We start from the raw sequence: 13,315 nt of genomic DNA, 5'->3' as shown, positions 1-13,315 counted from the left end.
GATGGATAATTTTTTGCTCCTAAATATGTTTAGATGTAATTTTAGTAGGAAACATGAAATTTTATGTTGCCCCAGTACTTCATATTTTCTTTACAATGAACCAATTTGTGACATATGATTTTCTAAATTAAATTAACTTTTACACTTTTAATGACTATGTTTCATCATATTAATTTATAGTAGTTACTTTCAATAATAAAATAGTAGTACTATACTAGACTGATGTGAATTCAAGACTCAAAATTACACAAATAAATTTAGATGTGTTGGGTAAGTATATCGATGACAACTAATAATCAAAATAATCACAAGCAACAACAACAGATCTAGATTTAATATAGCAATCAAGTGTAAAACAAAATCACAGTCGAACCAAAAAGATAACAAGATGAAGAGAGTAAAGTATAGAGAACAACAACAATGATTTGTTCACCCAGTTTGGCCCAACAATGACTTACATCTAGAGGAGAGATATCTCTCCAATCCACTATGAATAAGTTTTTACAAAGAGAGATACAAAAGAGTTACAAGAAATTAACTTCAACAACTCTTCAAGAACAATCCTAATTTCAACCTTTTTCCCGTAGCCAATAGACTCAATTATTTCACTACTCAAGGTGTTTCTTAATTGTTTCTCAACTCTATATAATCTATCCTCAAAAGAAACCAATCCATAGACTTTGATTTCTTAAAGATCTTCTCTTCTGGTCACCTAAGTTGCCCACAATGACTCTTCTCTAATGTGTTTCCCAAATATGTTTCCCAACTCTAAACCCTAAACCCTAATGTGTTTTCTAACTCCGTGAACCTCTCTCCAAAAGACATCAACCCTTTCTCAAGAACTCCCTCTTTTGTTTCTACAAGACTCACATCTTGACCCTTATTCAAAGACCCTCATCATCTTGTTTCTAAGTTCCCTCATTTGATTTTTATGAAATTCTCAAGCTCTTTATAGGTCAAATGATTCTTATAAGTGTTTTAATTCAGGCAAAATCGTGTCACAGTTTTCCTGGATCGCGTCACAATTTAAAGCTCGTACACATGACTATACGGAAAACCTAATCCAAAATCGTCACATAATTTTAAAAATCATACCACGATTTTTCCAGAACAAAACCTCCAAATTATTAAACCATACAAAACTTTAACGTAAAATTGAGTGAATTTTCAGCATAAACATTTTACAGTAATAAATGATTTGAAAGTTCATTTAGCACTAGCCGTTTATAGACATGGCAACAATACCCGTCCCCATGGGTACCCACCCAAACCCACCCCGATTTGACGGGTTTTCCCCGCTTTGACTGGGTTTGGGTATGAGTTTGGGTTTTCCCCGATTTCAAAACACGGGTATGGGACGGGTAACGGGGTTATATGTACCCACCCCGAACCCATACCCATACCCGTCCCAAATGTAAAAAATTATTTTTTTACCCTTTTTTATATAAATAGAAACACAACCCTAGATCATGTTTTGTTATTTGGTTTAATAATTCCCATGTTATAAAAAGTGCCTTTGATTTTTAAAGGAGCAACCAAATCATTATGTTAAGGAAATGTTTAAGGGAACATAATGCTTTAAGAAATTGCCAATGGGGTTGGATAAAAAAAAACTTTTTTTATTAAAAAATAATTCACTACGGGTACGGGGATGGGGATGGGCTCGTCGGGGACGGGGATAGGGTTTGATTTCTCATCCCCGTTGGGTATGGGTAGGGTAACGGGTAAATATATGAGAATAGGGTATGGGGATGGGGAAGGTAAAACCTGTCGCCACCCCGCCCCATTGCCATGCCTAGTCGTTTAGACCACTAAATCATTATCAGCAATGCTCTAAGCCCAAATCATACAAATTATGCGAACACATATTTCAAAGTATGATACTTGAGACTAAAGGTGTGTCTAAATTTGAACTATATTAAAGAGATAATATTTGACATTATGTTTCTAAGTGTGAGCACTTTATAAGTCGATTTTGTAATGGTCAACCTAAATTCGAAAATAGTTATCGATACATTTCATTACATTTTATAAATTTATTTTCACAAATTATTCGTGTGTCGACATTTAACTGTCTGCTTCATAGATGCTATGCATGTGTCTGCTTCGATGAATCTGGATATTGTTTCTAGAAAATGTTGTTACAATACTTGGCCAAAACATTATTCTCTTGCCGAGGTAATCAACGATTTGAAACTCACCGATAGTTTTTCACTCTCTCAAAGACACATGTCCTACACTTGGCATTTTGGTCATGACACGTAATCTATCTCCTTTATTTCTACTCCTAACACTTAACCTTCCATTGCATGCTCCTCTTCTTATGATCAATTATAATGTTTATAAATACCAAAGTTTCATATTAATTTCAGCTTCAAATAAATTAAGCAACTTTCTCAGATATATAGTTATTACCAGATTTTGCTATCCTTTTTCTTAAAGTGTAATCAGTGATGGACCTTATTCATCAGTTCCTGAACATAGTAGCACCTCCCTTCACCTTCTTTTCCTTACTCCTTTTCTTACCACCATATTGGACCTTCAAATTCTTCCTTTCCATTATCTTTACATTCTTCCCTGAAAATGTTGCTGGTAAAGTTGTTCACATCACTGGTGCTTCCTCTGGTATTGGGGAGGTAATTCCTATACTACCCTCAATTAATTCATATATACACATAACTAACATTAATATTGTATTTAATGATTTTAATTTTTGTAGCATTTGGCTTACGAGTATGCTAAGAGAGGTGCACGCTTAGCACTTTCTGCTAGAAGAGATACAGCACTCCGTGAAGTTGCTGATAGAGCTCGTGATTTTGGTTCTCCTGATGTTATTATAATGCGTGCAGATGTTTCTAAAGTTGATGATTGTAGGCGTTTGGTCGATGACACTGTTAACCATTTTGGTAGACGTATGTGACAGTTAAAGTTTCTTTAATCACATAAATAAATATCTTATATAGTATATAATATATTTCACTGTGTTTTGTACTGTTAATTTTCTGTAATGCATTGCAGTGGATCATTTGGTAAACAATGCTGCAATCAGTGCTGCCATGATGTTTGAAGATGTAACTGATATCACCAATTGGAGACCTCTCATGGTAATTTAAAGCTAACTACATTACTTCATCTGGCCTTATTGAGTTGAATTGAATCAGCCAATCATTGCATGTATATTTGCTGTGTATTTTGGTAGGACACAAACTTTTGGGGATCAGTTTACACCACCCGTTTTGCTTTACCACACCTCAGAAACAGTAGAGGCAAAATTGTGGTCCTTTCATCAATTGATTCTTGGATGCCTGCACCCAGAAGGAGTATATATAATGTACTAAGTGACTGATTGATATATTACTATTATAATGTATCTCTATTTTCAATTAATATGTTCAATATATTAAATTAAACACTACTACCCTGCAATTAATATGTTCAATATATTAAATTAAACACTACTACCCTGCAGGCAAGCAAAGCAGCATTAGTAAGTCTATATGAGACATTGAGGGTTGAAGTTGGAGCAGACATAGGTGTAACAATTGTTACACCAGGTTACATAGAATCTGAATTGACCAAAGGGAAAGTATTATTGCCACCAGAAGGCAAAATGGGCGTCGACCAAGATATGAGAGATGTAACAAAATTTTCAATCTCATCTTTTAATTTACCTAGTAATACATGCTATAACTATTCATATAATTTACATTATTAATGTTATGATGATATATATGTACTAGGTTGAAGTGAGTGCAACGCCAGTGGGGTCAGTGAGTGAATGTGCAAAATCAATAGTGAATGGTACATTGAGGGGAGATAGATACTTGACTGCACCAGCTTGGTTTAGAATGACATATGTTGTGAAAGTGTTGTGTCCAGAATTGTTGGAGTTAGGTTTCAGAATGCTGTACTTGACTAGATCAAGTAATACTCCAGCAAGAGAAGCACCTAGTAAAAAGATTTTGGATGCTACTGGGATCAAAAACGTGTTCTATCCATCTTCAATTCGATCTCCTGAGGTCAAAACTGAATGAGTGATTGTCAAATGGGAGTGTCTTTTGGGCTGTCTTCAAGTAGTGTAGATAGTTTTCTTGTACGTCAAGATGTTCTTTGTACATGTTCAATAAGAAATTTGATTATAAAAATGGTTTCACTCTTTGTATGAAAAAACAAATTGTCTTTGACAAAATAAAAACCTATTATATAAAAATGTTAGGGCAACAATGTCAGGTGCTTCTTAATTTCTTCAACCTTTGTTTTTTTGGTCTATTAAAACCTACAATATAAAATGTTGGAAACATTTTATTTTTGACAGAAAAAAATGTTGGAAACATATATATCCATATTTAAGCCTAAGATTCAAATGAACCAACCTGGGAACAACAAAATTGAATTCGGGGATAGACCCAGAAAATGATTAAATCACAAATAGAAGAGTATTTAACCAAGACTTTTAAGAAGAGAAATCAAATCACCAATGGAAGATGGTAAAATTCAATTTGATGCTGATAGATATGGCATCTCAACCATTATGTTGGCACCCCCAACCGTTAATGATAAATTGGGGGCATAAACAAGCGCCCAAAAGAAATTTTTTTTTTTGAACAAATCAAAATGAGATATATTACTATACCAACGGTGTTGCTCCCCGCACAAGGTGTGCAAAAGAAGAACACCGGAAAATATTTGTTATGGTGCCAAAAACAGAGCACCACACAACACCAAAAGATTACACACGAACACCCATACAAAGAATGGGGTGTTTCCACCAATCATGGTAAGAATAAGCAAAAGACACCTGTTTAGATTTCAGCCAAAGGAAGGAATGAAGCTTCACTTTTTCAATGAGAGTAAAGTGAGTGGAAGTCGTATTTTGAAATACACGACTGTTCCTTTCCTTCCAAAGAACCCAAATAGTAACAAACCAAATAATTCTGAAAAATAAATGAGAATAGATTGGCATGCCCGCCATCTTAGTGAACTGAGTAAAATGTTGTCGAAGCTCAGCAGACTGCACGAAAGAAATGCCTAACCAATTCCAAACAAGAGCCCAAAGATCAGCTGAGAAAATACAATGAAGAAAAAGATGTGTCACAGACTCATTACTATCACACCCAAACACACAAGACACGTCCGTGAAAGAAAGAGCTCCACGAATCGCCAAGTTGTCTTTAGTTGGAATGCGGTTGCGAAAGAGACGCCACACAAATAAAGACACCTTCAAAGGGACATGCTTAAACCATACGTCATCAACAAGGGACCTGTCCACCATATCGTCCGAGGAAGTAATAGAGCGATAGGCTCCTCGCACCGTATACCCATGAATGGGATCTAACAGCCACTGCCAAGTATCATGAACAGAATCCTGCAAAACAAAGTTATGTAATAAAAGAGAACATTCCCTAACAGACTCCTCCTCCCACGCAAACAAAAGAAATTAGTAAAAACAGAAGGTAAATGTAACACTTTAATTTATTTATTTTGTAATTTCACCCTAAGTGTCCAACTGATAAATGCTCTATGTTGTTTGCTATGAAGTGTGCTTATTTTTTTTCTTCTGACAAAATAATATTTATTTACTCAAATTTGATAAAAATTACATCTATGGAAAACAATAAATTTTAAAGTTTTTAAAACACAAAAAGATGATTTTATAAATAAACTCGCAATATCCATAAACGGCAAAAATAAAGCCTGCACATTTATGAAAATTAAAGTGTTTGGAGTAGCTATGATTTCAGAACATGTAAAAGTCATTTTTGAATTTGTAACGGAAACTAAAGAAGAAAATTCGTCAATTTAAATGAACACCAACAAGATGAAAAATCACACCACATTAAGGCGTGGAAACAAACATCACCGTCGCAATTAAACTTCTGAATCACATAGAATAGAATTACAAAATAAAAATCTAAAATTTTCTAAAAATCATTTATTTAGATAGAAGTAGTTGAAAAAAAAGAAAAACTTGAGGGGGATGATTAACAATGATTCCAAAATAATTATTTTACGCTACTGTAATAAATAACATGTGCATAAGTATTGATTGGTGTATATCTGTAGCGACATCTAGAAGTGTATATATATTATTTAAAAAAAAAATATCTGAAAGTGTATATGCGTGTTTTATTCAAATATAATGGTAACTTGGTTTCCTGCCATGCCAAACAAAACCAATCAACGGAGATGATATCAATATGTTGAATGCAGAAACTAAAGATGATATCACATATCATCGATGTCTAGCGTTTTAGGTGACGTTTCAAACACGATCGTGAAGCTATAGTAAAATATGAGGTGTGTTATTTGAATAATTATTAACAAGATTTGAGATAATCATAAATTTATATAGAAAAGTAGATATATTGAAATGGAAATCAAAACAATTGATAGAAAAAGTAAAAATATAATGTGAGTATGAGAAATAAGGTTGTTACAAAATGGTTGTACAAATATCATCCTTATTTATTAATTTTGTTACGTCTGCAGCAATTTAGCCTAATTTTTTCCCGCTCATTTGCTTTATTAGGTTTGCAATTATTTAACCTAACAAATTCCATCTAAAAAAATGCATCCTTATTTATTAATTTTGTTACGTCTGTAGCAATTTAACCTAATTTTTTCCCGTTCATCTGCTTTATTAGGTTTGCAATTATTTAACCTAACAAATTCCATCTAAAAAAATGCATCGCACCAATTTCATTCATATCCTCTTGCTTTTTTTTTTTTTTGAAGAAAATATTTTCTACACTTATTTGATGCTGCACGTTTGTTCTAGAAACTATGAGCATATCAATGATCACGTTTGATGCCTTCTATTTTATACTTTTTTTTCGGCTACCCTAATTTCCATGTAAACTTGGTTATATATACCTGAATTATTGATAGGATTACCGAATTTTCTTTTATAATATTTTCAGATGTCATACATTTTATGAAGTCTTTTATTTTGTCTACTATGGATTATCACGTGTTATTTTTTCACCGTTACCTATTATATATTGCATTTTATTATTCGTATGCCAATCCCTTTACAGTAAACCCGAGCGGAGCACGGGTCAAAAATCTAGTTAATTTTGTTACGTCTGCAGCAACTTAACCTAATTTTTTCCCGCTCATTTGCTTTATTAGGTTTGCAATTATTTAACCTAACAAATTACATCTAAAAAAATTGCATCGCACCAATTTCATTCTATCCTCTTGCCTTTTTTTTTCTACACTTATCCTTATTTATTAATTTTGTTACGTTTGCAGCAATTTAACCTAATTTTTCCTTATTTATTAATTTTGTTAGGTCTGCAACAATTTAACTTAATTTTTTCCCGCTCATTTGCTTTATTAGGTTTGCAACTATTTAACCTAACAAATTCCATCTAAAAAAATGCATCGCACCAATTTCATTCTATCCTCTTGCCTTTTTTTTCCCTACACTTATCCTTATTTATTAATTTTGTTACGTCTGCAGCAATTTAACCTAATTTTTCCTTATTTATTAATTTTGTTAGGTCTGCAGCAATTTAACATAATTTTTTCCCGCTCATTTGCTTTATTAGGTTTGCAATTATTTAACCTAACAAATTCCATCTAAAAAAATGAATCGCACCAATTTCATTCATATCCTCTTGCCTTTTTTTTAATTTTATTAGGTCTGCAGCAACTTAACCTAATAATTTCCCTCTAAAATGATGTATTAGGTTAGCAGCAATTTAACCTAACAAATTCCATCTAAAATGCAGCGCATCAATTTAACTTAACAAATTCCTTCTAAAATGCAGTAATCCCTAATATTTCTGCTCGCTTTTCATTCCTATCATGTTTTTTCATCGTTTGTATATATCTACTAGTTTAGAGACCCGGCGTTGCCCGGGTTAGATATTAAATAGTAAGTTTTATAAGTTTGTGTGCACGAATACACATGTAAGTATATTAGATTGAATTTATTTAAATTTACAATTATAATAATATCTTAAAAATATATATAAATGATGAGATGAATGTCCAATGCAAGAATAAAAAGTGGAACAAAATCAATAATGAATTAGTCCAAGTGGTAAAAGTTTTGGGTCCCTTTAAACATGTGGTCATGTGTTTGTTTCATGGCCCACGCGTATGAGAGAAAAAAATCGATTGAAAGGGAATAAAATTGGTGTTTGGCAAACTTGAAAAAGGAAAAATGTTAAATGAAAAGAAGGTTTGGGATTTCTGCTTGTGCTCAAAATATGTAAATATGTGTGATTAACAAAAATTTATTTATTTATAATTAACATTTGCATTAGAATATGCTGCTAAAAGATAACATAATAACTAATCGAACTTTTTTTTTTATCAAAAATAAAAACTAATCGAACCCTTTTTTTCCTCAAACATAAAAACTAATTGAATGATACAGTGCTAAAAGATTAGTAATAACTAATTGAAGTTTCTTTTCCTAAAAACAAATAAACAAATTGAAGTCTTTTAATCATAAAATAAGATCATACATGTAAACTTTGTTGAAAGTATTATGTGTAGTTTGTTGAGATATTTCTGATACATAAAATATTAGAAATTCAAAAAAAAATTTAAAGAAAATATTGAGTGGATAAGATCAAAATGTTGTTGAGATATTTATGTTAAATAAAATATTGGTTTTTTAAAAATAGAAAAAATAATAGAAATATTGAGAATGAATGTGGAAGTGACACGTGGCATAAAAAACCTTACTTTATATATATACTATACTATTGATTGTTTCTGTAGACTTTTTTTTTTACAATAATTAATGTTAATATTCCTGAAGTCCAATAACTTTAAACCAAATATTCTCATACTTCTTTATTTTCATACGTCTTTAAAATTTTATTTTATGGCAAAGTATTATACCTTTTAACATATTATTTTATTTATGATGCAGACTATGAATATTATTTTCGACCACTATAAGCCAAGTATTGATAGCTTATTTAGGTGCGAAACTAAAGTCAATATTTGTTGGTTAAAGGATTTTAACCATTAATATGTTATGTTGTTTAATGAATTTTACTTATGAATTTAAATTATTTCAACCTAATATATTTATATTTTCCCGAACACAAAAATTTGCTTATAATAATTAACCCGGCAACGCCGGGTATTTAGACTAGTTTCTATAAAATATAAAACACGAATCAAACGTAAATAGCTCCGCACACCGACAAAAGGGTGTGTTTTGTTGAACGCTTGCGCAAAGGACATGTTTTGGATATATACGTGATTTACTAGTAATATATACTAGGCAAAACTACATTTTTAATCTCTTAACATAATTTAATTTTAGATAACAATTTGGTCTTTTATCTTTTTTATTGTACTTTTTTCCTTTTTGTTCATCTACATATGAATATTAACTTCAAATCTATGGTTTTTTTTTCCTTCTAATGATCTCCCAGTCTTCAAATATACGTTCTTTTATCTATGTTTATATTAGATTTTAAGTTTGAAAATTCATATGCAAATGGACCAAATTTTATTTTATTTTTCATTTTTGCTAAAAAAAATACTCCCTCTGGTCACATTTATAAGCAAAAAGTAGTTTTTTAGGTACATTGAATAATTAATGTACATGACCTATAAATGTGACTGCATACATTAAGTATTCAATGTATCTAAAAAAATGTTTTTTACTTATAAATGTAACCGGATGGAGTACTACATATTTTTAAAAGAATATATCAACTGATTTGAAAATTATTAATAAAAATATATTTAAATATGGAAACTTAATGAAAATGGATAAATTTATCTTAAAATTTTAAATTTTATAAATTATAGACTTAATTCAGTTGAATTGAATGAATAAAGCTAGAGTTTAGCTAATATTCAAAAGTAAATGTTTGAAATAGTGTGTTAAAATGAGTGTTTCTAACATAAATCAATATTCAATGTTATGTAAAATTATTTACACTTTTATGTCTATCTAATTATATTTTAGTAAATAGATAATTGTGAAGAACTAATATATAAAAAAAGAGAAATTTTATTTTGACAACATACAAGTTGTCCCATAGTGTATATTAATACTCCACTTTTTCATTTTTTTTAGGGTTAAATATGTTTTTGGTCCCTACAAATATACCAACTTTTCGTTTTACATTACAAGAAATTTGCCATATAGCAACGGTCACCTTTAGTGACTGTAAAGAAATGCGTTGGTATAGATAGCATATTGGGACCGAAATTGCAAGCCTGCCGTTGGTATAGGTTCTTGGGTAAAACGCGCCCCAATATATTTCAATACCTCCAAAACTTTAAACAATATGTGCTCAATTTTTCACTCTCTTCTAATTTTTTCACCTTTTTCTTACTCTCAAACCACAAAAACCCGTTCCTCACCCAAAATCTTCTCAGATTCCAGATCGATTCCTTGAACTCCTTCCCTGAACTCAATCGCTCAACCCCTTCCCGTAACCCTTCAATCCAAATCGATTTGGGGTTTCTTCTCACAAACAAATTAATCCCGCTTCCTTGATTTCTCTTTCTCCGATTTCTCTTTCTCACCGTAAACCCATCGATCCACCACCGTCACTTCATTGTGAGAATCCACTGTCAGATTCTAGAGCTGAGATTCTGAGATTCGATCCAGAATCTCAAACCACCGTCACTTCACCATTGTGAGAATCCACCATTTTTCAGCCAAACCCATCGAGCTCCAGGGCTTCTCCGTCACTTCAATTAACCATTGCCATTAGTTCACTTCACCACCCTCACCATCGATTCTACTCTTTTTTCACTTCAAAGGTATCTTTTTTATAGCTCTCTCACATTCAATTTATTTTTTCACTATTTTTTGTTTCATTTTTTTTTATTTTTTAATTGATTTTTTTTCTTCATAATCACGATGATTAAGTTGTTATTGAAGACTGTATGAACTTATTGTTATCTGGTGTTTTATCTTGGTTTTCGGGTGTCAAACATTGATTACGTTTGAACCTTTCTAACCGGTGATATCTTATTTTTTCTTGGGAAGGGAAAAAGTAAGCAAAACCCTTGAGAATCGAGGTCCGGAGTTGTTTTCGCTACGGGAAGGTGTTAGGCACCCATAACGACTATAGTAACCTATAGGAACCGTCTTTAATTTCTACGCGCGCGCTTTATTTTTAAATGCTATTTTGAAAGTGTTTATTTAAACCTAGGAGTTTATTAAGTGAAGAATTGGAGGGAGAAGAATGTTTTTGGATTTTTATTTTAGTTGAATTGAGGAATTTTGTTCCTTGCCTACGTACCCGATTAAGGGATCAAATCCACCGTAGTTCTCTTTCAAAAATTTTTTTTGTTTTTGTTGGTTGATTTTAAGTTTGAAAATGGATTTTGAAGAATAGAAAGAGGCCTCAAGGGCATGAGAATTTAAGAAAAGGTGAGGTTGAATTAGTGAATTGCAAAATATGGTCAAAGTATGATTAATATTCATTGAATTTTTGATTAAGAAAATGACAAAGGAAAATTCAATGGGGTTTTGACCCCAAGGTTTATTATGGAAAATGTTTGAGTGAAGTTGTTCGCATTTGTTTGGAAAATTGGTTTTTTCTAAGTATAAGTCCTAGGCATTCATCTAAGCATACAATCCTAAACATACATCTAAACATGCATATTCTAGCTATATAGTGATGTGTGTGCATGTGTCGGTGCTTGTGTCGGTGTACATCGTTAGAGTCCATTGTCCTTTACATTATACCCTAGATACATTCTATGGCCTCTTTGCCAAGAAATTAAAAGCATGAAAGTAAAATATTACAAGAACTCCTAGTTATTACATTCTAATTTTGGTACAAATCCAATTGCATGAAATTGAAACTTAAAGTGCAAGAAATTAAAGTGGAGAAAGGGATGAGACATGGAATGCTTATGGTGTATGCAACAAATGAACAAATGGTTAGTAATAATAGGCATGTGATAGTAGAAAAGATTGACAAAGAAATAAGGCATGATAACATGATAAAATGGCAAAGAAAGATGACAAAATACATCTAACAAGATACCAAAATTCCAAGCAAACAAAAGACCCATAACCCTCACATTGTAACATTTTTCAAAGAGTTTTGGGGTCAGCCCTAATGTGAGAGTTACAAGAAAATTATAAGCCAAGGAATCATGATATGAAACTAGGTCTATTTTTGCACCAATTTACATATTAAAATGACAAATAACTTGCTAACTAAGCAACCAATTATCACCCATTCAAAACAGCACCAAACACTACATATTATGCAACAAATAACACCCTAAGATCACCCATCAAGTACCAATTATCATGAGCCAAGATATTGGAGTTAAAATGTGCAAAAAAGCTTCACAAGATATGATGAAAAACAACACAAATCATTCACAATTTCACATGCACTTTCTCTAACAATTTTCAACATGCAAAAGGTCACAAGAAACAAGTCTTAATCACTCAAAACAAATGTAAAAGAAATCACAAGGTTTTTACAAGTTTTTTATCAAGATTTTCAACAAAAATTAAAGAAAAAACAATAAACCAAAGTAAAAAATAATTCTCCAGTATTTCTTGATCAATCTTGACATGTAATATGTCAAAATTGCTCAAAAAGTACAAAGAAAATTATAGGAATTTTTTAGGAATTTTTAAAGGACTTTTTGAAAGTGCAGGGGTGCAATTAGCAAAAAAAATAGTAAAACATGCAGGAAAAGGGGGGTGCAAACAATAAAACTGCAAAGAAACCACACAAAAGGCAAATATATGGGCCTAAGGAATGGGGATGGGTCGGTTAGACCCATGGGTTACTTGAACCGGTTTTAAAAAGAGAAGTAATAACAAATGATTTTCTTCACATACAGTACGTGAATTCTTCTTCTCTCTTAAACCACAACACACGTGAACTCCCTCTCTTCTCTCTCAATTTTTTTGAAAACAATATCAAGAACACATCATAATCTTCATCTCCCTCACCTACCTCACCGGAAAATATATGAACATCGCCGGAAAATTCATCAACTCGCCGGAAACTTCATCTTCTCCGGCGAGAAGTGCAGCTTCCGGCGAGTCCCAAAACGCTCCGATCTAAACGAATCTTGCAATTTCGGAACCGGTTTTTATTTCTCTATTCGAATTCGAGCAGGCTTTTCAAAATTAAATCAAGAACAACCTAAATCTAACACGAACAGATTTGCGATCAAATCAAAAGAAATGAAGAGGAGCAGCGATACCTCTTGGAGCTTCCAATTCGAAGTTCTTCGCGAATCGTTCTCCTTTGTTCTTGATTTCGTTCTTCCTTCTTCTTTCGTTGCTTCAAATTCAATTCTGGCTTTTGCTTTGTGTTTGAATGTTTGTGTGGTAAAG

General features: G+C 32.1%; 1 protein-coding gene and 1 long non-coding RNA gene across 3 annotated transcripts in view; both read left to right on the top strand.

The window, feature by feature from the left end:
- The first annotated feature begins 2,369 nt into the window (after positions 1-2,369).
- LOC146934087 (11-beta-hydroxysteroid dehydrogenase A-like) lies at positions 2,370-4,241 on the top strand. Of its 2 annotated transcripts, XM_085705936.1 has the most exons (6): positions 2,370-2,636; positions 2,720-2,912; positions 3,019-3,104; positions 3,200-3,331; positions 3,470-3,637; positions 3,741-4,241. In XM_085705936.1, the coding sequence occupies exons 1-6, from the start codon at positions 2,454-2,456 to the stop codon at positions 4,032-4,034; spliced, it is 1,056 nt and encodes a 351-aa protein (XP_085562062.1). In that variant the 5' UTR covers positions 2,370-2,453; the 3' UTR covers positions 4,035-4,241. The 2 variants fall into 2 exon arrangements, with proteins under 2 accessions (XP_085562062.1, XP_085562063.1); XM_085705937.1 differs by lacking the exon at positions 3,200-3,331.
- Positions 4,242-10,276: 6,035 nt separating this feature from the next.
- The window catches only part of LOC146934084 (uncharacterized), a 42,957-nt gene continuing 39,918 nt past the window's right edge, over positions 10,277-13,315 (top strand). Inside the window, exon 1 of the long non-coding RNA XR_015007646.1 lies at positions 10,277-10,755. This is a non-coding gene — a long non-coding RNA (uncharacterized LOC146934084). The remainder of the gene's footprint in view (positions 10,756-13,315) is intronic.

This window comes from Medicago sativa, chromosome 4, assembly GCF_051527215.1.
Source record: "Medicago sativa cultivar Bolivia chromosome 4, Bolivia_mono, whole genome shotgun sequence".
NCBI lineage: Eukaryota > Viridiplantae > Streptophyta > Magnoliopsida > Fabales > Fabaceae > Medicago > Medicago sativa.
Note: the sequence above shows the minus strand (reverse complement) of the source record. Positions and strands in the feature narration are given on the sequence as shown.

Excerpts from the sequence above, each read along its gene's own strand:
- LOC146934087 (XM_085705936.1), top strand. The coding sequence starts at position 2,454 with ATGGACCTTATTCATCAGTTCCTGAACATAGTAGCACCTCCCTTCACC. Across the intron at positions 2,913-3,018 it reads TGTTAACCATTTTGGTAGAC|TGGATCATTTGGTAAACAAT; the intron begins GTATGTGACAGT and ends AATGCATTGCAG. Across the intron at positions 3,332-3,469 it reads CCAGAAGGAGTATATATAAT|GCAAGCAAAGCAGCATTAGT; the intron begins GTACTAAGTGAC and ends ACTACCCTGCAG.